Here is a 27,362-nt window from a genome sequence, read left to right on the forward strand (position 1 = left end):
AATCGTACAATTGGGAGTTATGCACAAAGAAATATTTCTACATCAGCATTAACTTAGGAATGGCTTACTCCATATTCTCTTAGCCGAATGTGCATTCTTCACAGAAAAAAATAGAAGAAAAATGGCGGAATCCAAATAAAAAAATCAGTTCACACTTAAACAGGAATAGCTGCACCACAAAAAAAACACTGTTCTGTTTAGAAAGAAACATGTTTGTTACGGTAATTACTACAATTGCCTCCCATTAGGCGTAGATGGTGGATATGTTCTTTAACAATGCTTAAAATGGTTTCTCAAGTGAGCAAGACCCCACACTGTTGTGAAAGGAGTGGTCCATAAATACCAATAGAATATCATTGAAACATCAGACATATTTCTGCAAAGAGGTGTGCACTGTTAAAAGTACAAGGCCAAACCTTGAATCTCTTTGACATACATTTGAGCCTCGCTTTGGGAATAGGGGGTTTTAATGCATGTGAGTAATGGGAATAGGATTTAAAGCATGTGAGTAATGGGAATAGGGTTTTAAAGCATGTGAGTAATGTGAATAGGGGTTTTAAAGCATGTGAGTAATGGGAATAGGGGTCTTAAAGCATGTGAGTAATGGGAATAGGGGTTTTAAAGCATGTGAGTAATGGGAATAGGGGTCTCAAAGCACGTGAGTAATGGGAGGGGTCATAAAGCATGTGAGTAATGGGAATAGGAGTTTGAAAGCATGTGAGTAATGGGAATAGGGTTTTTTAAAGCATGTGAGAAACGGGAATAGGGGTTTTAATGCCTGTGAGTAATGGGAATAGGGGTTTGAATGCATGTGAGTAATGGGAATAGGGGTTTTAATGTGTGTGAGTAATGGGAATAGGGGTTTTAATGCATGTGAGTAATGGGATTAGGGGTTTTAATGTGTGTGAGTAAAGTGTCATCCAAGATTAGCTGATGCAGTCTGGATTTTTGCTAAAGAGACTTCCTTAACAAAAATAATATAATAACAATGGAAAGTGTTGTTCCTGATTAGACTGTGCAGACAGAACAGGCTAATCTGAAATAACACTACGCACATGCAGTAAGCCCCCTTTTCCCAGAGTAGGCTCATTTGCTCACTGAAAAAAATTTTTTTACATAAGCTTGCCCAGTTAGTGCCAAGTTTGCTAGCAAATGAGAGAACTCGTTAATTGCAGGAAACCAGTAAAACATGTCCTTATCAACCCAGCTTCCTGCTCAATCTTGATAGTAGGTTGATGTTTTTGCCAGTAACCCAATATTATCGGAGAAAGGTCATATTTAAAAGTGAGCATGTCATGTAACATAAGACTTTCTCCTGATAAGTATACAGAAGGTGGGGCATGTGCATGTTCATTGAGAGAAATAACACAATGCATGGCATAATTACTTATGCCAATATCATGAACACAATTGATGGAAAACACTCTCTTGAAGATTTTTGTTTTCATGCAGCTTTGGCATTGTTCACCATTTAATGGAGTTTATAAACAGGAAATTGTGGTAAGTCAGTTTTTGCTGGCTCAAACATGTAATAATATAGTATAGTCCTTTCATGATTTTGTTTAATTGATTCACACACACATTATTGGTCTTTTCAATGTAGTTGATCTTTCAAGAGAAAATGTATTGTCTTTAAAGGGACTTGATCACACATTTTCTATTTTGTAAAATACCTTTAAATTATGTTACTAGCAAGCTGTGATGTTCAGAATAGTTTTAAACATACCCAATACCAACGAACAATTTTTTATCAAATGTGCATGACTGAATGAACTGGGCTTTAACCCTTTCAGTGCTGGAACCGAATTTTGAAGGCCTTTGCAAACAGTTTGGATCCAGATGAGATGGCACAAAACATGGCGTCTTATCAGGATCCAAACTGTTTGCTTTTCAGATAGTATTCTTTGAAAAAAATCGAAGAAAATGATAATTTTAGAAATTCAGCAGAAGACATTTTAGCAGACGACAAATTTCCCAGCATGCAAAGGGTTAACCCAGACCTCGAGAAGCAAAACCTTACACTAAACCAATCAGGCTCTTGAGGGAGGATGGAAGTTTAACGCTATATCGATCAAACACGTTTCTGTTTAAAATTTCGATGAAAAGTATTGCAAATGCTTTAACAAGTCTGATTCAAAAATCTATGAAAAACGTTAAAAACTCTGTATTATTTTCAATTTTTTATAGATGATTAACAATGAACAAAAATACATTTTCAAATATTTTGCTATTCAAGATTGTTATCTGATCATGTGAATAAATTACACACGTATTTTTTGGGGTCTATGACCATTTTTTTTAATCATCATTTAGGCACACTGTGTGCAAGTCCCGTTAAGCATTTCATGGCTTATGCTGTCAGCATTTATAATCTTGAATAAAACTGTCATGTAAAACTTGTTTTTAGCACACTTTTAAACTTGTACTTTTACATGTAAACTGCACCTATTTAAATACCTGCTTCAAATCTTTTATATGGTGATATCTCCAATACTCTTTACTAGATTCTATGACTTAACATGTAAAACAAAAATGAATTCACTTGTTATTTAACGTCCATAAATGCATAAAACAAACATACAATACGTAAAAAAATAACATATCAACTTACAAGTGTGATGAACCATTAGGCTGATGACTGGAAATGGCTGGTTCCTTCTCATACTTTTGAGGCTTCGATGACACCTCTAGCCAAGTCCTTATGCGCTCGTGCTTGTTCATTTTGCTTGGCAACTGCTTCCCTGGCGATGCACGATGGTCGACTGGTTCCCTGCAGATGTCCGGCGGGGAGGGCTGGGCTGGGAACCGATCTAGAAGGCCCGAGGTGGGCAGAGGGAGTGGGGCCAGGCCCTTGTACATGGACTCCTGGGCTGAACATAGAAAAAGAATGAAACTAGAAATGTATCAGAGACACTGATGCAAAAAACTACATGTTTGGACACTCAAAAATCCATTGTATACTCGCCACCAGACTGCAGGATTCAGGGAAAAAAACTGGGCCCAGCAAAAATTCCTTACATAACAATCATCTTCAGATTCAGCTGTGCAAGTTTGAGCAAAATCCATTGAGCAGTTTGAGGTTTTGGGAATTCACAATTGTGGAACTGTGCATTCATTTTGGAATGAAATATCGCTTTAATAGGCGGATTTGAGAAATGAAAAAGCTGGTTTTTGATTAAGCAAACTGCATGATTTCAAACAAACTTTGATTGCGAAAAAGACTTTAATTGACCTCTGTTATACAAGGTGAAAAAAACTGGTAAATAAAAAAATATTCTATTTCTTTGATTGCATTCATTTATGTTAAAAATGCTGAGCAAAACATTCACAATTACAAAAAAACAGCACATTTTCACATCAAAAGTTGTTTTGGCCAATTTTATAAAGGTGATAATTTAATGCTTTGCCTTTCCGTTTTGTGAATGAACATAGATTTTTCTCAGGCAAATTACTGATCTGGAAAAATTATTTTATGAATGGCTGGGACATTTCATCAATGCATGACTTGTTTACAATCCATTCACACAAAATCCTATCTACATAGACCCACTTTCCCTTGGCGATGGGCAATCATTCATTTAATCTTCACCCATACAGAAGCCCACGCTTGACAAAACATGCTTAAATTTGCTCAGTGTTGGCGTACTGTTTCTTCCAAATTAACTATAGGCTGGAGAAAAGGATACAAATGATCCTTTGTTAAATTGGGGACAGATCGCAGGTAAATCTATCTGACCAATCACTGTTGTTCATAGGTCGGTAAAGTGATATATCGTTAAAAAATACCTCATTGCGAAAGGAAATACGCGCCATCAAATTGCTACCTTCGAGGCGTCAGATTTGGCCAATCATTTGCGAGGCGGCGTAAAAATATTTTTTACCAAAGAACGCTTAATAAATTAGAAAAAGAATAGCCGTGACCATGAAGAAAACTACTGAAATGTACTTGAATCACCCAGCCGTCTTCTGAGTACCAATTTAGGCTGTCAATAATGTCCCAGCAATTTGTATCAATTACAGAGCTGCCCTTAGTGGTTGGGGGTGCTCCTTAAATAAATTTGAATGCCAACCATGCTAATGACACTTCATTTTGACAATTTCAATTCATTTCAGTAAGACTGTGCACCCCAGGCAATTATGAAAAGCCTGGGTTCGACTGAGTACAACTGGTGAGGTACAACAGAAGATTTGGTGCGTCAGTCCGTCAGTTGAACAAACTTGATAAAAATCTTATGTATTGTGTTGTTTTAGGGTAAACATTTTTCCACAAGTAAGATAATGTATTGGGTCTAACTATTCAAAACTAACTACTGATGTATGATTTTGACAAGTCTGGTTTAACATCTGATATTTTAATGACAGATACAATGACGGAAGACAATTTGGAACATTTGCTACAAAAATTCATCCTATGACATTACAAGTTCTAAAATATTTAACCTTAACATTTTTCAAACTTAAAAAAAACACTTTTGTCATGATTGTGGTTTTGTTAATCTAATTTACAAGAGTAAATGTTTAACCATCTTTAATTATATTATGATGTGCATTAATTATATTTGTTTTGTTTGATGCAAAGTTTTAAATAAGCTAGCACCTAACTTCAAGTACCAATAAGAAGCCATTGAAATTCCTAAGCTGGATTTGATTGATGTCATACTCATATCAGGCCTCTGCCCATAGCAAAAAAGTCATTTATCAACTGAAAACAAACAAATTACGATTGGAAGCCCTCCATGAAAATTGATTTTCACTGATATTAAACACTTCAAGATCAGTTAAACAACCGAAAAGTATTAGGAAATACTAAGGATACATTTTGAGATATTAGATAACAAGGGCAAGCGTTCACTGCCTCCTGCAGATAGTATTAATATCGTAGGAAATCCTTGATTGAGGCGCAATCTGTGGAGAGGATTCATTGACGTAAACCCAGCCATATCACACCCATATCACACATTTAATCAAACTGTTGAACGCACTTGAACGTGTAACTTTGACACCAGTTGTTTACTCTGTTTCATTGAATTGGAGATTCAGATACTTCTAAAGAATGTTCATACATAGGTAAGCCCTCTACACCACTCCAGCAGATTCTGGAATCCATCTATCAACCACTCAATCATTCAGTATCAATCACTCAATCATTAAGTATCAATCATTCATAATCAATCTATCAATCATTCAATTAATCAGTCATAATTGTTGTATTAGCAAATCTATCTGGACGCAATTACACCAACGTCTACAGAAATCATCACTGACCTACAATCAAATCAATCTTTTAACAAACATTCAAAACCAGCAGTTAAATCACACATGAAACCATGAATAGTAAAACCGACCAAAATTTAACATTGAAAAGTATATTTTTTGTCACTTTTTTATGATGTCATAGATTATTTGCTACTTATTTTAAGCAACAAAATCACCATAACTTAAAACTGGTATACTAAAAATGCAAATAACATGTGCAAAAAGGCAATAGGCTCATGTTTATTTTTTAATTTGCTTGCAAACGAAACAATGACTTCCCTGTTTAAATGAGGCCAATCACTTGAAATCTTTCGTGATGCAATAACTGCCATAGAACATTAATATCCTATATTCCCATTAATTACACCAATTAAGTTACATTTGAATTCGGTCATTAGGTGTACAAAGATGTGATGTTAATAATGATTTAATTGATGCCAAGTCAGATACATAAATATGCAAATTCCAAATCATGAGTTCAACATCTTTGCACAAGGAAACATTCATGAAAAATACTAAAAGTTAAACACAATTGTTCCGTATTTTATGTCTCTTTTTGACGATAAATGATTAACCAAATGTTGAAAAAATGTGCTCTATTTAAGACCACAATACTCTAAGACAGAGTTTTTGAGTTTAGGTCAGCAAGTAAATGGTTCTAGATGAATCAATAACCAAGATTTAGCCTTGCAAGTTAAATTTTTATTTTATTGAAGACCTTTTGTTTATACTTTGCATTCTAAAGTTTATTTCATGGGTAGAACCAACACTTTGTACCTCAAAAAAACATCACCTGATCAATTCCTTTTGGATTGGGTCACATAATATTCAAACCTCAATATGTGTATAACAAATTTGCAAGTAAAAGAGGGGGTAATCACGTGACAACAAGATGGCGACGTCCATGCCAAGACAGATATTTTTCCCCCGTTATTTATATATTAATTATTAAAGAGCAATCAGACTACATATTTGGCTCGATGGAAATCTTCAAAGCCTATTTGGCTCAGACTAAAAGTTTTTGGTGCAGACTGAGGCTGAACTTGGGTATATGTATAGGAAGGACAATTTTTCTTCATACTTTTCAATAACAAAAGCAATAGAACTAGGCGATAGATTTTCTTGTCTTTTTAATGCTCAGCAGTTGGAAAAACATAATTACGTACATTGTAGTTTACACTGACAATAAGCAACACATAAATCTACATCTGCAACTTTCAATTAGAAATCTAGGTGCACAAAACCTACAACTCTCTTAATTCAACAAAATATGCACTATAAGCAGTTAAACATACTTTCACCTTTAGAAATGAGCTGTCATGTTTTTGACATACGCTGAATGACAATTTTCATTTTCATTTCCTTAATTCATTAATAAGTCACTACCTCCCCCTGTTATTACGCTATTTTTGATGACATATATCCCTTAATTTTCACACAACTTGTCCTGAAGAATGTTATGCTAGAGGGCATTCAGCATACCACACTCATGTTTATTGTGCTGCATTAGAAATACTTTGCCTAATTTCATACATTAAGATTTTATCAGAAATATTTTAGCCTTCTTTTTATTTGTGATAATCATCAAATCCACAAGGGAATCTCCCAGATAACATGGTGACAAGAATGATTATTAACTGATTAATGAATACTCCTATCTGATATCATCTGTAAAATACCTGATTGTGAATGTAAGACAAAAGTAAATAAATGAACATTTTATTATACGCCCAGCTGTTATCAGTAATTATTATCTACATGTTAAATCTATGAAATTTAATTATTTATATGAATGTGTTTACATTATTATAATCATATTATCCGTCATAAAATCACCACACCCAAATGATAAACCTTGCAAGTTTGACATGCTTATTTTGTGACTTCAAATACAAATGTAAACCATTAATAAAATCATTTAAAATATTAACTTAGGAAAAAATCAATGTCTAAAATTCATACAAATAAAAAGATTCATGTCCCTATCAATTAAGCATCAAAAGCCCATTGAAAACCAGTCCTAAATAGATTGATTCTGAAGAACATTTATTATAGCCTGACACAAGAAAAAGGGTCACTTGTTAATGAAGTCATTCAGCATGCTTTTTATTGTGCGATAAGCAGGTGCAACAATCACCACAATCCACAATATAGGACCAACATCCCTCCCTGAGAAAATCCCTTTCAATAAGGGGGCCCAATGCTGCCCTTGTGTTATTGACCTTTCAACTCCAGGTGCAAAATATAACAACTAGCCACTGGAAATGTCACATGGAATACATGTGTTTAGGAACAGACACCCCTTGAATAAGAGGCAATGATAATGAAATGAAAAAAAATCATGCAGTAGTTCGTACAAAAAGTGTTTGTATTTAAAAGTTAAAAACAAAATTTCACATAGATAATTCTTACCTGACTTTAGACACCAGGCATAGTATGCGCTATACGATGCATAGTCATATAAATCGGGCATTGACGAGAAATACGGACGTGACATCGATATCATACATGGACATGAGGGAATTGTACACAGCCCCGCAGGAGGGCCCGGGGCTGGCCTCCACATAGGAAACAGGGGCATGGGACTGACCCCAGAGGCACCCGGGGTCCCGAGCCCGAAGCCCATACCACCAAAACCGGATCTCAGATCACTCATGCGGGGTTCCAACACAGACATTTTCCCTCTAGAATACAGGCTTGTATCCAAGTTAAGCATTACTATTTTTTCCTTATAAAAATAATTTATTAGATAATCCTTCTCTGTTATATCGCACACTGTTTTGTTTAGTTAAAGTGTTACAAGAATAAAAAATAATCCAATGAGCACAGTTAGTTGCAGTAGATCACAATGCAATCAGGCAGGAGAGGATCTTCATAAACAATGTCGGGTGGTTTTTATATTCAACAAATAACATTGTGCACATCTTCAAAGTATGTAACCACTTGCTTGCCACGCTTGTCCCCAAAATGGTCTGATCATTAACACCCTCATACAAATATCCTTCTTTGCCCAAAGTTTAAGTTTACACACAATTCACAGCACTCAATCTGTATACAAATAACCACAATAATTTAATGAAATGTTCTTGAATAAAATCCTCATAAAGTAAATCATCAAAATTGTATTGTAAAAAAAATCAATTTTTTTTCTTCTGCCAAAACTATCCAGTTCAAAGGATACTCTTAATAATCACACCTTATGTTTTCATTGAAATACTTCTCTGTGTGATAAAAGAACACAGAATTTGGTCAGGTAATCGCTTGCAAATGTAAACTTAGCTAACACAATGTCAATTATAAAATCCTCTGCTGATACATTGAGGCACAGCTCACTGCTGCTCTATACTACTGTGAGAAAAATACAATACACTCCTAACATCTGATTGGTTCATTGTGACCTTTCTACCTGGGGTCAAATATTAAGTCAAGCTTTTCATTGGTTGAAGTACATTTAGAATGAATAAACTTCAAAGCAGACTAAATACTTTTGTTTCACTTTTTTATGTTTTAAAGTTTGTTAAACAAACACTTGGTTTAAATTGTTAAATGTTGTATAAAATTGATTTCAGACTATATTGTTTACCTATTACAGATTGTTGTACTACTATTTAAAACATTACATTAATATGTCTCTTTTTGGTAAATACTTAGTTATTATAATTTGTATGTAAAATTATATTTTGCAAAATAAGATTAGGGCTGCTGCTGCATCATCATCAGATGATGATGATACAATTGTTAATGAAGCACATTATTGTCACATGCAAGTCTTACGGAGACAATTCCAATGACAATTTCATTAAGTTTTTCTAGTCACTAGCGTTTTGCTGCTGTTGTTTCTGATGATAAAAATGATAACTATTGTTGGTGTTGCTAATGCTGTTACCTGTTCACAGACTGATCAGAGTGAATATACAATTTTCTTAATATATGTCACAGATTCCAAGTACATGTATAACTGAACATGATAAATATCCTGTTTGATATGCTCAATTTATACCATTTCAGCTGTTTTTATTGCCAATATGTGGGGCATATGTATATGTCACTTTCATGGCTCCAACTTGAGATTAGCTTGTAATGGCCTGGTAAACTCACTTGGCAGAGCATTCGCTTGGATATCAAGAGGTCCCAGGTTAAAGTGCCATTCTGACTGCACACGTTCACTGCCTGGCCACAATAGCGCCCAATGTGGGACTGTGGCAAAAGCAATTCTCAAAACCTGCCTGTGGGTTTGCTGGGGTCAGGTTTTCTGGAACTAGTTTTTCAGAAGTTTTTGATTGATCAACATTATAATTGTTTATTTTTTATAAGTCATAAGATCGTATATACTCTCTTTAAGCCGAACTAGTGATCAGCTCTGATAGTGACCCAGTTACCTCACTTGGTAAACACTCCATTTGACAGCGGGAGGTCACAGGTTGGAGTCCCAAACCGGCGGCACACTATTGACCACTCTATAGAGTTCTCCATTTGACAGCGGGAGGTCCCAGGTTGGAGTCCCAGACTGGTGGCACACTATTGACCATCAAGGTCGAGCACTCCATTTGACACCGGGAGGTCCAAGGTTGGAGTCCCAGACTGGTAGCACACTATGGACCACTCAGTCGAGCACTCCATTTGACAGACGGAGGTCCCAGGTTGGAGTCCCAGACTGGTGGCACACTATTGACCACTGGATTGAGCAATCCATTTGACAGCGGGAGGTCCAAGGTTAGAATCACAGACTGGTAGCACACTATTGACCACTCAGTCGAGCACTCCATTTGACAGCAGGAGGTCGCAGGTTGAAGTCCCAGACTGGTGGCACACTATTGACCATCTAGGTCGAGCACTCTATTTGACAGCGGGAGGCCCCAGGTTGGAGTCCCAGACTGGTAGCACACTATTGACCACTCGGTCGAGCACTCCATTTGACAGAGGGAGGTCCCAGGTTGGAGTCCCAGACTGGTGGCACACTAATGACCACTCGATTCAGCACTCCATTTGACAGTGGGAGGTCCCAGGTTAGAATCCCAGACTGGTGGCACTATTGACCATTCGGTCGAGCACTCCATTCGACAGTGGGAGGTCCCAGGTTGCAGTCCCAGACTGGTGGCACACTTTTGACCACTCGGTAGAGCAATCCATTTGACAGCTGGAGGTCCAAGGTTGGAGTCCCAGACTGGTGGCACCCTATTGACCACTTGGTAGAGCACTCCATTTGACAGCGGGAGGTCAAGGCTGGAGTCCCAGACTGGTGGCACACTATTGACCACTCAGTAGAGCACTCCATTTGACAGCCGGAGGTCCCAGGTTGGAGCCCAGACTGGTGGCACACTATTGAACATCTCAGTTGAGCACTCCATTTGACAGCTGGAGGTCCCAGGTTGGAGTCCCAGACTGGTGGCACACTATTGACCATCTCGGTCGAGCACTCCATTTAACAGCGGGAGGTCCCAGGCTGTAGTCCCAGACTGGTGGCACACTATTGACCACTCCGTAGAGCACTCCATTTGACAGCGGGAGGTCCCAGGTTGCAGTCCCAGACTGGTGGCACACTATTGACCATCTCGGTCGAGCATTCCATTTGACAGCGGGAGGTCCCAGGCTGGAGTCCCAGACTGGTGGCACACTATTGATCACTCAGTAGAGCACTCCAATTGACAGCGGATGGTCGCAGGTTGGAGTCCCAGACTGGTGGCATCCTATTGACCATCTCGTTTGATCATTTCATTTGACAGCGGAAGGTCCCAGGTTGCAGTCCCAGACTGGTGGCACACTATTGACCATCTCGGTCAAGCACTCCATTTGACAGCGGGAGGTCCCAGGCTGGAGTCCCAGACTGGTGGCACACTATTGACCACTCGTTAGAGCACTCCCTTTGACAACGGGAGGTCCCAGGTTGGAGTCCCACACTGGTGGTGCACGACTACTAGCTAGAGCACTCCATTTGACAGCGGGAGGTCCCAGATTGGAGTCCCAGACTGGTTGCACACTATTGACCACACGGTTGAGCAGTCCATTTGACAGCAGGAGGTCCCAGGTTGGAGTCCCAGACTGGTGGCACACTATTGACCATCTAGGTGGAGCACTCCATTTGACAGCGGGAGGGCCCAGGTTGGAGTCCCAGACTAGTGGCATACTATTGACCACTTGGTAGAGCACTCCATTTGACAGCGGGAGGTCCCAGGTTGGAGTCCCAGACTGGTGGCACACTATTGACCATCTAGGTCGAGCACTCTATTTGACAGCGGGAGGCCCCAGGTTGGAGTCCCAGACTGGTAGCACACTATTGACCACTCGGTCGAGCACTCCATTTGACAGAGGGAGGTCCCAGGTTGGAGTCCCAGACTGGTGGCACACTAATGACCACTCAATTCAGCACTCCATTTGACAGTGGGAGGTCCCAGGTTAGAATCCCAGACTGGTGGCACTATTGACCATTCGGTCGAGCACTCCATTCGACAGTGGGAGGTCCCAGGTTGCAGTCCCAGACTGGTGGCACACTATTGACCACTCGGTAGAGCAATCCATTTGACAGCTGGAGGTCCAAGGTTGGAGTCCCAGACTGGTGGCACCCTATTGACCACTTGGTAGAGCACTCCATTTGACAGCGGGAGGTCAAGGCTGGAGTCCCAGACTGGTGGCACACTATTGACCACTCAGTAGAGCACTCCATTTGACAGCGGGAGGTCCCAGGTTGGAGCCCAGACTGGTGGCACACTATTGAACATCTCAGTTGAGCACTCCATTTGACAGCTGGAGGTCCCAGGTTGGAGTCCCAGACTGGTGGCACACTATTGACCATCTCGGTCGAGCACTCCATTTAACAGCGGGAGGTCCCAGGCTGGAGTCCCAGACTGGTGGCACACTATTGACCACTCCGTAGAGCACTCCATTTGACAGCGGGAGGTCCCAGGTTGCAGTCCCAGACTGGTGGCACACTATTGACCATCTCGGTCGAGCATTCCATTTGACAGCGGGAGGTCCCAGGCTGGAGTCCCAGACTGGTGGCACACTATTGATCACTCAGTAGAGCACTCCAATTGACAGCGGATGGTCGCAGGTTGGAGTCCCAGACTGGTGGCATCCTATTGACCATCTCGTTTGATCATTTCATTTGACAGCGGAAGGTCCCAGGTTGCAGTCCCAGACTGGTGGCACACTATTGACCATCTCGGTCAAGCACTCCATTTGACAGCGGGAGGTCCCAGGCTGGAGTCCCAGACTGGTGGCACACTATTGACCACTCGTTAGAGCACTCCCTTTGACAACGGGAGGTACCAGGTTGGAGTCCCACACTGGTGGTGCACGACTACTAGCTAGAGCACTCCATTTGACAGCGGGAGGTCCCAGATTGGAGTCCCAGACTGGTGGCACACTATTGACCACACGGTTGAGCAGTCCATTTGACAGCAGGAGGTCCCAGGTTGGAGTCCCAGACTGGTGGCACACTATTGACCATCTAGGTGGAGCACTCCATTTGACAGCGGGAGGGCCCAGGTTGGAGTCCCAGACTAGTGGCATACTATTGACCACTTGGTAGAGCACTCCATTTGACAGCGGGAGGTCCCAGGTTGGAGTCCCAGACTGGTGGCACACTATTGACCACTCAGTAGAGCACTCCATTTGACAGCGGGAGGTCCCAGGTTGGAGTCCCAGACTGGTGGTACACTATGGACCATCTCATTAGAGCACTCCAATTGACAGCGGGAGGTCCCAGGTTGGAGTCCCAGACTGGTGGCATCCTATTGACCATCTCGTTTGATCATTTCATTTGACAGCAGAAGGTCACAGGTTGCAGTCCCAGACTGGTGGCACACTATTGACCATCTCGGTCAAGCACTCCATTTGACAGCGGGAGGTCCCAGGCTGGAGTCCCAGACTGGTGGCACACTATTGACCACTCGATAGAGCACTCCCTTTGACAACGGGAGGTCCAAGGTTGGAGTCCCAGACTGGTGGCACACTTTTAACCACTCGGTAGAGCACCCCATGTGACAGCAGGGGGTGCTAGGTTGGAGTCCCAGACTGGTGGCACACTATTGACCATCTCGGTCGAGCACTCCATTTGACAGCGGGAGGTCCCAGGTTGGATTCCCAGACTGGTGGCACACTATTGGCCACTCGGTAAAGCACTCCTTTTGACAGCGGGAGGTCCCAGGTTGGAGTCCCAGACTGGTGGCACACTATTGATCACTCGGTAGAGCACTCCATTTGACAGCGGGAGGTCCCAGGTTTGAGTCCCAGACTGGTGGCACACTATTGATCATCTCGGTCGAGCACTCCATGTAACAACGGGAGGTCCCAGGTTGGAGTCCCAGACTGGTGGCACACTATTGGCCACTCGGTAAAGCACTCCATTTGACAGCGGGAGGTCCCAGGTTTGAGTCCCAGACTGGTGGCACACTATTGATCATCTCGGTCGAGCACTCCATTTGACAACGGGAGGTCCCACGTTGGACTCCCAGACTGGTGGCACACTATTGACCACCAAGCAACATATCTTCTTTGCTGGTTATAATACTTGAACTTGTCAATTTTTTTGTTTAAATTCAATGATGTATGTTGCAGATTGAGAAAAGAATAATGATACTGATGATGAGTGCAATGATGATGATAATGGCGATTGTGAAGATGAACAAGAAGACAATAAATAACTAAGACGGCAACCACAACTATGGTAATGCTCCTGCTGATGATGTTATGAGAATGCAACCTTTAGTTTGTATTCAATCAATATTAGTAGAATAAAAAATCCTCAATAAAAGACAGAATGTTACAAAAAAGGCATACATTGATAACATCAAACCATAAGTGAAGGCATATGAATGTCAGACTGATGATCAATATCTTTACAATGTCCTTGACTTGGTATAATCCTATACAGAAAGCTTCATTGAGTTTTGGCACTTCTAGCACATGATCCAAGTGGGAACTCCTTGAATGAGATGCCTGGAGGAAGCTTCTCAGACACCCTGTGCATTACCACGGTGATAAATTCAATTTCAGCACCTATTTTAAATATAAATCTCTGATTATATCTACAGGTAGTTTATCTTTCTTATGAAAGATGTTTAATGCACCTAGCATGATTATTTCTTTGACCCCAGAGGCCCAGCATCCACAAGATAGGGGAAACATATGAGTATAATGCTATTTTTGCCAATTAAGTTTTTGTTTTCATACTTTAATTTTTCTTAGTAAATGTGAGATTTGACAATGCTCACTCTGAGAATGCAAGAGGAAAATTTAATATTTTTCCTTGACCTGAATGGTACCATAGTATTTAATTGACTTCAATTATTATCATACAATTAATTAGGTAACGATGAACCCTCCATAATTTAGGTCTACCGTTAATTCCAATGAGTACATACTTTCCGAGGGAATAATTTTAATCTATAACCAACATATTATTATAGGATAATTTGGTCTCAATTTCAAGCCTGTTCAGTTGGTGAAACAGAACTTTAAACGATATGTTAGAAATCAGTATTTTTGTTAAGAACATTTACACGTGCAAAACTTTTATTTCAAAGAATAAGAGGGCCAACAGAAAATTCAACATCCAAAAACACTGAACAATACATGACAACCACCAGTTTCTTTCCTTCATCAGTTTTGTCAGACCACGTGGCATGGCCTCCAGAAATCTCAGGAGCAGAGACATTCAGGTAAGAACATTATGCATCCCAGCAGGAAAACTTCCTGGACTATGATACAATCACACACACACCCAGTTGCAAACAGAATTGCAAATGCAATCTATTTATTTTATGTTCTTCATGGGGTAGCACTCACATAGTAAAGTGAACAAATTCTGATCACACTTTTAAATGACCTCATTCCATGCCAAGTTTCTACTACTGCTTAATGGCAGTGATTCATTCATGATTTTTTTTGTCAGTGGCTTGCATTATCATAATTATCATCTGACAGGTTTCCATTGATTACAGAATGTTGGTTACTCCCATTTTAATGCAGCTGCAGGCAGTTTATGGCAAAACAGAACTAAAAGGAGATTTGTTGAAAGGCAGTTGTCAATTCTTTTCGCCAATAAGAAGTGATAACAGAGAAGAAAAGTGTATGAAAAGAATATAAAATTGGAACAAGGGCTGTTTGTAAAACATGCATGCCCCCCATATGGGCTCTCCGTTGTAGTGACAGCCATTGTGTGAATATGTTTTTTGTCACTGTGACCTTGACCTTTGACCTAGTGACCTGATAATCAATAGGGGTCATTTGCGAGTCATGATCAATGTACCTATGAAGTGTCATGAGCCTAGTCATAAGTGTTCTTGAGTTATCATCCGGAAACCATTTTACTATTTCAGGTCACCGTGACCTAGACCTTTGACCTAGTGACCTGAAAATCAATAGGGGTCATCTGTGAGTCATGATCAATCTGCCATATTAAGTTTCATGATCCTAGGCATAAGCGCTCTTCAGTTATCACCCGGAAACTATTTTACTATTTCGGGTCACCGTGACCTTGACCTTTGACCTAGTGACCTGAAAATCAATAGAGGTCATCTGCGAGTCATGATCAATGTACCTATGAAGTTTCATGATCCTAGGCAAAAGCGTTCTTGAGTTATCATCCGGAAACCATTTTACTATTTCCGGTCACCATGACCTTGATTTTTGACCTAGTGACCTAAAAATCAATAGGGGTCATCTGCGAGTCATGATCAATGTACCTATTAAGTTTCATGATCGTAGCCATAAGCGTTCTTGAGTTATCATCCAGAAACCATTTTACTATTTCGGGTCACAGTGACCTTTACCTTTGATATAGTGACCTGAAAATCAATAGGGGTCAACTGCGAGTCATGATCAATGTACCTATCAAGTTTCATGATCCTAGGAATAAGCGTTCTTGAGTTATCATCCGGAAACCATTTTACTATTTCGGGTCAGTGACCTTGACCTTTGACCTAGTGACCTCAAAATCAATAGGGGTAATCTGCGAGTCATGATCAATGTACCTATGAAGTTTCATGATCCTAGGCATAAGCGTTCATGAGTTATCATCTGGAAACCATTTTACTATTTCGGGTCACAGTGACCTTGACCTTTGACCTAGTGACCTGAAAATCTATAGGGGTCATCTGCCAGTCATTATCAATCTACCTATGAAGTTTCATGATCCTAGGCATAAGCGTTCTTGAGTTATCATCCGGAAACTATTTTACTATTTCGGGTCATCGTGACCTTGACCTTTGACTTAGTGACCTGAAAATCTATAGGGATCATCTGCAAGTCATGATCAATCTACCTATCAAGTTTCATGATCCTAGGCATAAGCGTTCTTGAGTTATCATTCGGAAACTATTTTACTATTTCGGGTCATCGTGACCTTGACCTTTGACCTAGTGACCTGAAAATCTATAGGGATCATCTGCAAGTCATGATCAATCTACCTATCAAGTTTCATGATCCTAGGCATAAGCGTTCTTGAGTTATCATCCGGAAACCATTTTACTATTTCGGGTCACAGTGACCTTGACCTTTGACCTAGTGACCTCAAAATCAATAGGGGTAATCTGCGAGTCATGATCAATGTACCTATGAAGTTTCATGATCCTAGGCATAAGCGTTCATGAGTTATCATCTGGAAACCATTTTACTATTTCGGGTCACCGTGACCTTGACCTTTGACCTAGTGACCTGAAAATCTATAGGGGTCATCTGCCAGTCATTATCAATCTACCTATGAAGTTTCATGATCCTAGGCATAAGCGTTCTTGAGTTATCATCCGGAAACTATTTTACTATTTCGGGTCATCGTGACCTTGACCTTTGACTTAGTGACCTGAAAATCTATAGGGATCATCTGCAAGTCATGATCAATCTACCTATCAAGTTTCATGATCCTAGGCATAAGCGTTCTTGAGTTATCATTCGGAAACTATTTTACTATTTCGGGTCATCGTGACCTTGACCTTTGACCTAGTGACCTGAAAATGTATAGGGATCATCTGCAAGTCATGATCAATCTACCTATCAAGTTTCATGATCCTAGGCATAAGCGTTCTTGAGTTATCATCCGGAAACCATTTTACTATTTCGGGTCACCGTGACCTTGACCTTTGACCTACTGACCTCAAAATCAATAGGGGTCATCTGCGAGTCATGATCAATATACCTATGAAGTTTCATGATCCTAGGCCTAAGCGTTCTTGAGTTATCATCCGGAAACCACCTGGTGGACGGACCTACAGACAGACCGACCGACATGTGCAAAGCAATATACCCCCTCTTCTTCGAAGGGGGGCATAACAAATGTCAGTCCGATCAAAGCTGACAGAATGCAGACAAAATAAATACTTTACAAGCCTGTGCTTATTGGAATTCATTTCAGAGCTTCATATAATACTTTAAAGAGCTGTTTAAAAACAATAATGTCCTGTCCAATTGTTAAAATGAATATTGATTTTTTTAAATATTTTGCTGTAAACAAAACTGTTCAAAATAGGGAGCAATTACGGCAACAACTCAATATTACCAAAAGTGATATTGCTCATTATGTAACTTGTCTTTAATATAATTTACCCGTATGCCCGGCCATAAACACGTCTTCTTACAGTTTTGCCAAAATCTAATCAACAGGCATAATTAAAACCAACAACTTCTTCAGGTACCAAAAAATAGCACCCTTTATACTGTGAAACCATTTATTTTCGACAGCACAAAATTTCGTCATTTTTATAAAAATGACGATTTCGTCAGCACTTAAATTCGCCGATTTCTGATTTTGAATTTTAAAAAAATGCGTCAGTCAATATCCGATTTGTGTGTAATACATATTCGCGATCAATCTCAGTTGCGAAAAATCGTGGTACGAATGCGGGAACACACTTGAGAATCACTGCAGGAGGTGGGGCCTGTTTGTCACATGCCAATTAACTAGTCTTTTGTTATCAAGGGACAGTAATGGACCCTCTTAATGTATGCCATTCACACGTTCATTGTTATGATTAGCGGACAAGTGGGATCGAATAAACCGTTAACGCGTGTTTGTAACAACGGAGCCAATTGCCAATTAGTCTTATTCTATTATTATAATTGCCATACTGATCACAATCGTACCTTTTTGTCAATACCGTTTTAAAACTGTTTGTGTTATACGAAAGAAGTTCCAGTTTGTTAAGTGGGTTTTTTTTCAAATAAAATGCTTTTTTATTCTGATATCAACATTAAAATTATAAACTCTATGTGTGTGTTTGTTCTTAAAAAGTAAACTACCGGTATACAAATCAATAATGTCAATAATTTAAAAATAAATATATTGATACATATAAAATAGTAATAAGTTTGGTTAAACGCAATCAATCAAACAACAAACAGCAATTAAAATATTCTGTATTAATTTGTGATAAATACGCATGTTTATCACACATCGTCATCTTTTCGTTTGGTTTATTGTCTTTCATCGGCATTCGCTGCGTGATGGCTAATATGCAACACCCCTGAAAATCACAATGCATCTAATGGGTAATAAAGTTATAAACAATAAGCGCTAATTCATTACCATTCTACATAAACGAAGTCAACGCATTCGATACAGCTGTACTGCACACGCGTTTTAAAGAAGTGTAACGTGTCAGTTAAGTACCTTGTGTAATCTACATCCCTTTGTGTCAAAACCGGATTAATCTTGATTACGAAACAGCAGTGAATGTGTGCATGGATTATGTTGGAATTTAATGCCTCATGTCTACGGTAAAGTTTGAAAATATTGTTCAACTTAGTGTTTGTGTTTGTTCAAACATAGAGCATGATTGTTCGTTAGGAACTTAAATTCGCCGATCGGTCGACTGACGAAATTTATGAAAATTAATGCCTGACGATTAATAATGGTTTCACAGTATACCATAATCAAAGCGCTGAAGGCACTGAATTGTTCGCTGTTGTCGTCCTTGATTAGCTTGTGCGCATTGCACAGACTAATCAGTATGCACAGGTTAATCTTATTTGACGTGCATTAAGCCCCGTTTTCCCTGAAAGCAGCCAATATGAACAGATTTCAATAATAAACACTAGACTGGCCAATGTCGTTTTACAAGCTGGTATATACACTTACTGCTAAAGCAGAATCATTTGTCGTCTGGTGCAGAGTGAGTTGCGGTTCTTACCGTAGCTAAGGCTTCTAAGCACATCCTGATTTGCAAAATATGCTCTGTAAATTTAGTCGGCGGCTAGCGCGACCAACTAAAAACATTTAAAAAACATTAACCAAAAGGTGCGCAATATTTACATTTATAAAAGTATAACAAAGAGGACCATGATTTATGTTACATAAATTACTCAAATATTTGGTCCTTCTACTGGGTCATGTCATTTTGTAATTCAATATTGTTGATCATATGGTATAACAACCAGCATGCTAGTATTCTGTGGCTTCTCAAATATCTGGATAGATGGCATCTCAAATATGTGGACAAATGGCAGCTGAACCCTTTACCACTTAGATACATATTTTGATATTCTGTAGTCCTCAGAAAGTTGAAGTAAATTAACCCTTTGCATTCTGGGAAATTTGTCGTCTGCTAAAATGTTGTCTGCTGAATTTCTAAAATTAGCATTTTCTTCGATTTTTTTCAAAGAATATTATCAGAATAGCAAACAGTTTGGATCCTGATGAGACGCCACGTTCTGTGACGTCTCATCTGGATCCAAACTGTTTGCAAAGGCCTTCAAAATTCGGTTTCCGCACTGAAAGGGTTAAAGACCTTCTTTTACTAGATTTAAGTTTTAAAGCCTTCATTTCCAACTCTTAGCTACTGATGAGCAGCAAACAGCATAAAACCTTAACAGACTGTACTCACAGGCTGTTTTGGTTTCATGCTGTTTGCACATAGCCATTTTCATGTTGCTTCTGAGTGGGAGGTTTGAAAATACCTGGGTTAAATATGTGGATAGAGACAAGAGAGGTCTGGACCAAACAAGGTATGCCTTTTCAAACTCAGCACTCAGACAAGCATACAGATAATGACATTTTCTCCCAAAAGTGTTTTAAAATTACACCAGTCACAAGTTTGGTATGAATCTCAGCCTATTCTATCTTTCTTACAATGGACAAATAAGCAATCATTTGAGGTATTGATCTATGGTGTGTGAGAAGTCTCCAACTTTGGTGATGGTGTTTCAGCAGTTTCCAAATTTGGGAAGGGGTCTATGTAGAACATGTTGTTGGGGAATTTTATATACCCTTAATTCATCGCGCAAATATGATGTTATTCTCATTGTTCTATATAGATATATTTTACCTCCCTGTGGAAAGTCGCAAAAAGCATCAGAATACAATTAGACTGAAAGTAGCCGTTGGTGGTATTTATGAGTATTAAAGTATATCATTTTGGGATGTAAGAAGGAATTGTTTAGTACATTTACATTATTCTTCTATGATTTTTTTATCTTTTCTAAATGTCCTTTATTGGTAAATTCAATAATATGAAATAATATTGTCGCAAAATTTTAGAACTTCGATGGTAGTAACTCGAAGTCTAGTCTTGCACAAATATCCTGACTAGAATTTTATAATTCAGTCAAGTTAATACGCTGCCACCAGTCCATAAAGTGGATGAACTCTCTTGTAACTCATTTAACTAGCAGAGCTAGTAGAAATTAAGTAAAGTCATTCGTTTCTACTACTACATTTTATTTACATTATATACACAATTTATTTTCACATTTCCAACTTAAGTCAAGCATTTGATATTTATGATATATACATCTCTCCTATCAATTATTTCCAAGCCCCCTTTTGAATATAACATCAGGTTTATATAGTAAACCCCATACCTGAAATCTTAGGTTAACCTAATAAACAGTTTAGGTCATGTACCTGAAATTTAAGGTGTACCTGAAATTCAGTTATGTCATAACTCTTAAACTTTAGGTTAACCTAAAAGTCCAGTTAATCATGAACCTGACCATTCAATACACACTAGTGCCAGATCCCCATTGATAAGCAATTATCCCTTATTGATAAGCAATTATCCAGAACTGACCTGATAATGAGTGTTGTAGGTGTACCTGAGTTTACATAATATATTGTAATCTACCTGAAGAACTATCACCTTAGATACATGAACATGTTTTATGTAGTAAATATTGATACCAGTATAGACTCCAAATTAATTAATAATACCTCAATTAGTGAAGATAATCATTATTGCTATAAAAACATTTAAGATGCAAAATAGTAAAAGAATCACTAATAAAGTAGCTAATGTATGATATTTAAAAACTGCAACAATATTATAATTATGATGAATTTTTAAAATCCGGAAAATTAGACCGGGGGTCAGGGGCCGCAGGTCCCCAAAAGAAATACAGGGCAGAGCACCCCCCCTTACCCTAAGCCATAACTATATTATATTTTTGTGTAGTCTTTCATGTTGAAATGCAGGCCTATGGATGATGTTGTCACACACATCTTGCACAATCCTGCAGAACTCAAAGTATTCCGACAGAAATATAATACATATATTGTATTTACTAATGACCAGTTTAAATTATCAGCATACAACAGATCTTTTTGCAATACCTTAAGTAAACAATTATGTTATAGAACATAAATTTTACCTTAAAAGCTATTATCTTTGTAGGTTACATAAAATATTTGTGGTTAAGCATTTACAAATAATAACTGTTAATATCAACTTAAATCGTTAAGCACAGTGGTATTTTGTGATTTTGGGAGATTTGTAGATCCAAAACCATTTATACCACAGAAATATTAATGAGTTATGAGATTTCAAAAAATGTATAATATGCCATAATGAAAGAATGATAACGGCAAAAGATGAAAGGACTGGTTGGGAATTTAGGCTATCACAAAAATTGTAAGAATTCGCTATTCAGCTATTCATAAAGCCGAAAAAATGTGGTCTACAACTGCTCAATCTGTCTAGGATCACACGCAGGAACACCAGAATTGTTTTGCTGTGAGAAATACATGCCATTTGAAGCTGAAAAGTGGAATGTACATCATATCAGTTGTCTACTACTACTAGAAAAAATCGGCAAAAAGTCTGAATGAACGAATTTCGAGAAAACAGGGTGAATTCCAATCCAAATAAAACAAGGGCTGTTGGTAAAACATGCATGCCCTCCATATGGGCTGTCAGTTGTAGAGGCAGCCATTGTGTGGATACGTTTTTTGTCACTGTGACGTTGACCTTTGACCTAGTGACCTGAAAATTAATAGGGGTCATCTGGGTCATGATCAATGTACTTATGAAGTTCCATGATCCTAGGGCTAATTATTCTTGAGTTATCATCCGGAAACCATTTTACTATTTCGAGTCACTGTGACCTTGACCTTTGACCTGAAAATCAATAGGGGTCATCTGCCAGTCATTATTAATTTACCTATGAAGTTTCATGGTCCTAGGCGTAAGCATTCTTGAGTTATCATCTGGAAACCATTTTACTATTTCAGGTCACCGTGACCTTGACCTTTGACCTAGTGACCTGAAAATCAATAGGGGTCATCTGCGAGTCATGATCAATGTACCTATGAAGTTTAGTGATCCTAGGCTTAAGCGTTCTTGAGTTATCATCTGGAAACCATTCGGTGGACGGACCGATGGACCGACCGACATGTGCAAAACAATATACCCCCTCTTCTTCGAAGGGGGGCATAATAAAGTGTTCCTTTTAGCAATAGCCACAATTTGTAGTGGCAGCCATTGTGTGATTACGTTTTTTGTCACTGTGACCATGACCTTTGACCTAACCTGAAAATCAATAGGGGTCATCTGCCAGTCATGATCAATGTTCCTATGAAGTTTCATGATCCTAGGCGTAAGCATTCTTGAGTTATCATCCAGAAACCATTTTACTATTTCGAGCCACTGTGACCTTGATCTTTGACCTAGTGACCTGAAAATCAATAGGGGTCATCTGCCAGTCATGATCAATGTACCTATGAAGTTTCATGATCCTAGGCCTACATGTAAGCATTCTTGAGTAACTATATGGAAACCATCTGGTGGACGGACCGACCGACCGACATGTGCAAAACAATATACCCTCTCTTCTTCGAAGGGGGGCATAAAAATTTTCAATGAATGCATAAAATAACTTATCTATTTCAACCAAGAATTCTTTGGAATTCTTTGGAATGTAAACTAGAGACTGATGTTTATGTTAAGATGAAACTAAAGCACAATAGAGCATACTATAAAAAGCCAAACTTTAAAAAAAAATCTGAACAACACTGGCTTAACACTTTACTATTCCTTAATTTGCAAAATAACATCAAGTGTGATAAAATAAAACCAAGCATACCAAAGAAAACAATAAAATGCATTAAATTATGTTCTACCAATGTGTCTTAGTGTTATATTTATCATTCTTCAACATACAGTCGAAACCCTATGGCTCCAACTCCCGGGAACCAGCAACAAAAGCCATCCGAATGTTGCGCCAACCGATTTGTTATATACCTATGTTTACTAGAATGAATCTGCAATAGATATGCATCTCCAGTTGATGAGTATTCATACTGCCTAAACGTCATTTTACTTTCTGCTTGTAAATTAATAAGAACCAATATATATTCTTTTATCTATATTAATTACTTTTTTAATAACAGTTATACAGTCAAACAAATATCATAAGATAAATGTATATAATATCAGCACGTTTTCAAGAAGCACATTTACAGGTACATGTAAGCAAGAGCAGTAAGAAAGAAGCAATGCAATCGTTTCAGCCATAATAATACTGCTTCCACTAAAAACGCCAGATACTATTCAAAATGTCATCTTTTGCTCTAATCAATTAATGACCCATTTGATGAAATGTTTGCAGCCAGTGTGACATCAATTATGGCGTGCCTTTAATCAAGTGCTCCTAATCAGTTAACAGCTTTATGTGACCCAAAGTGAGTTCGAGCCAAACAAACAAAAGAACGTGTGAGATTGTGACCAGGACCTTGAAAACAGTTCGAGACATCATAGTTCAACCCTTGCGAATTTGAGCCATCGGAAATAAAATTTATATGAACATATAACAATAAACAAGAGCACCGCATAACGAGTGCCACACTCGGCTACGGGTGCAGTTTTGAATAAATGAAAGCTTGTCAGAAATATTTTTTTTAAATGTCACAGTGACCTTGACCTTTGACATAGTGACCCAAAAATGGGTGTTACGTGTAGAACTCATCAAGGTGCATCTACATATGAAGTTTGAAAGTTGTAGGTGGAAGCAATTTGATTTTAGAGCCTGAATGTTCAAAACCGTACCAAAATGTTAAGGTTTTAGCACGACGCGACATCGGACCTCAGACGACACGATGAGCTGTCTATGACAATACCTCAGGTTTTCTCCGAAAACGGTGAGCTAAAAATCAGTGCTTCAAGGGGAGTTCGAGCTAACCAGAAATTCGCGCCGCCAAGCGAGTTGCAGCCATCAGGTTTCGACTGTATTAACTCTCCAAAACAGAATAAAGTTTGCTTGGGTGTAATAAGTAGCATTACTTCTAATGAAAGTTTAAATATTTTTGGTTTATTAAATCCATCAATATATGGCAAAGGCATGGCTGAGACAAGAACTGTTAAGCTATTTTTTGCCCAAATTTGACTATTGACTTTTTATGTGTAGGGAGATGGTGTTACCTGTGACACATTGTCTTATGGTGGTTATATGTGTGCCAAGTTAAAATTTAATTCATCAAAATCCATAAACATAATAACAAAGTTGTGGCTGAGACAGGAATTTTGGGACAGGCATATTGATACCCGTACAAACGTACAGACAGTGTGACTGTTATATTTCACCTGCTTCCAAGGTGAAATTGAAAAAGGTAAGCTGGCATAATACTGTCTAAACAGGTAGCAGCTAATATTCATGTCTTAACAATAAGGTCATGACAGAGAAAATGTTTGAGCACAATCTACCCAATAGTTTAATTGATATTGAAAATACAAACTCCGTCTGTACTATTGGACGGACAGAAAACGTCAATTCTTATTGCTTCCTGCTTGTTGCTGCATAAAAAATGTTCAATTTTTTTTATTTACACCCACCTTTGAGTACTTATGTAACAAAGAAATATACATACTGTTAGTTTTCAGCTTAAAAACATATCTGCCTTACAACTACCTTACTAAAAATAAGATTTCAATGTGAGACTGAACGAATATGTAAGTGCTATCTTCGCACAATCTGTTACATCATCATCGCCCACAAAAACAGATAAGAAACAATTAAAATATAAGAATTCTTAGAAAACAAAATTCAGTCTCCTTAGAGAAATAGAACTATGCAAACAATTCTTCTGAAAGTTTGAGGGTTTTCTAAAAACAACTGTTCACAAATTCCCAATTATCCCCTGATTGATCTGCCATGCTTGTGGCGGGTCTGTATGAATGTGTGATTGACAGCACCTGGCTTCTGCGAGTAAAAAACACATTCACGTCATAGACTTACGACACGTTGATTCTTGAAGTAAGGCAATGTAACGATGTCATGCACAGCACACACAACTAGAAAATCAAACATACACAAAAACAATCTAAAGGGAATATACATAAAGGTATGTTTTTTAAATACCCTAAGTTACTATGTATAACACACAGTTTTTTACCCCAAAATTTCAAATTAAAAAGTTGATGCGCATTATACATTAACACAACGCTATCATTGCAAAAAATTCATAATGTCAAAGTATGGTGCTTTGCAACACATGCTCTTTTATCATATAAATACTTCCTGTTTTGAATACTAAATAAACCGTTTTAATGACTCGGATTATTTGATTGCGCAATATTAAAGTGGCGCCATTTTCGGTCTGATAAAAAACGGGGTGTGCATTATGCAATGTAATGCGTCATGCTTGTAACTTACAGTTGGCATTATGACTGAGGATATTTCTTTCACATATTCAAATGCAATAGCAAACATCTAAATATAGTGACACCTTTTCCCAATGTAGAAAGGTTCACGTCAAAACAATTCATTTTTAAAATGTTCAAAACACAATCAATATTAAACAATCTTTTCATAATGAAACATTTCCTGTTACACACATAACTTAAGTCTAAATGTCATTTTAAAATATTGGTAAGTCAGGTATGTATGGGAATCACGAAGGGCCCCAAGCTTCAGTGTTTACAATAACTAGCTAAGATACCAAGACAAAAAGTTGTAAGGACTCAAGGATTTGTTGTTGTTCATAAATAGTCAGAATGATTCAATATACAGTCACACGAAGTGGGGGTCTAATTTCAAAGATTTAAAGTCAATTAAAACTACAGTCAAATGTTTTGTTTTTTACATACTATAAGCAACCAAAAACTTTTTTATTTTAAAAATTGCAAGAAAACAAATACAGGATTACAAAATATTTAAATGATTTTCTTTATCCACTGACATGCCTTTATTACACTAACAAGTGAACAAATATTAACCCATTTATGCCCAGTGGACTCTCCCATCCTTCAAAATTGGATCAATTTATTTCCAAAATTAGGGATGTCTGGTATATTTATTTCTATTTTTAGAATATTTCTTACAGAATTTGGTTTAAGCAAACAGTGCAGACCCTGATGAGACGCCGCATTATGCGGCGTCTCATCTGGGTCTACGCTGTTTGCAATGTCCTTTTTTCAGGACGCTAGGCATAAATGGGTTAATGTCTTGCAATCTATTTTACAACTGCTAACATTCAATTTACAGAAACAAATGAAAACACACAAGATACACTGCTTTCTATCACTTAAAAAATCAGCAATGAGAGGTAACTGCTACATCTTTCATAACAACAGCTACTAAGTTGTTTCCCTTGATCTAGTGCATACATATGCCTAGATATTTTATGTGGTGTACAAACCGGTCCAAAAGTCTAAACCGTACGATACCATCATATCAGACAGTTTAGCTAGAAACTTATCATATGGTTTTGCACCATAAACCGTCTGATACGATCGTATCATACGGTTTACGATTCGTATCATATGGTTTACACTGAATAAATATATACTACAAGTTTTAATTTTTTCAGTTATCAAATACGAAGAAAAATGGCGCCTGCGAAGATTTGTAACTAGAGATCTGATTGGCTGATTGGACATTGAATAATACCTGTCATAAACTGTCTG

At 38.3% G+C, this 27,362-nt stretch overlaps 2 protein-coding genes across 5 annotated transcripts in view; both read right to left on the reverse strand.

Annotated features, from left to right (window-relative positions):
• Nucleotides 1-27,362, reverse strand: part of LOC127832344 (transcription cofactor vestigial-like protein 4) — a 121,213-nt gene that overhangs the window by 87,623 nt on the left and 6,228 nt on the right. The window contains exons 1-2 of one of the 4 annotated variants that reach the window (XM_052357758.1): nucleotides 7,669-8,610; nucleotides 2,612-2,870 (exon numbers count right to left, since the gene is read on the reverse strand). The exons of 1 other annotated variant lie outside the window; for it this stretch is intronic. In XM_052357758.1, the coding sequence (XP_052213718.1) occupies nucleotides 2,612-2,870; nucleotides 7,669-7,972 (563 nt within the window). In that variant the 5' untranslated portion in view covers nucleotides 7,973-8,610. Of the gene's footprint in view, nucleotides 1-2,611; nucleotides 2,871-7,668; nucleotides 8,611-27,362 lie in introns of those variants that run through there. 2 more of the 4 variants (XM_052357760.1, XM_052357759.1) reach the window with 2 other exon arrangements.
• The window catches only part of LOC127832337 (protein kinase C delta type-like), a gene marked incomplete in the record, with an annotated part of 162,725 nt that overhangs the window by 11,240 nt on the left and 124,123 nt on the right, over nucleotides 1-27,362 (reverse strand).

This window comes from Dreissena polymorpha, chromosome 5 (assembly GCF_020536995.1).
Source record: "Dreissena polymorpha isolate Duluth1 chromosome 5, UMN_Dpol_1.0, whole genome shotgun sequence".
NCBI lineage: Eukaryota > Metazoa > Mollusca > Bivalvia > Myida > Dreissenidae > Dreissena > Dreissena polymorpha.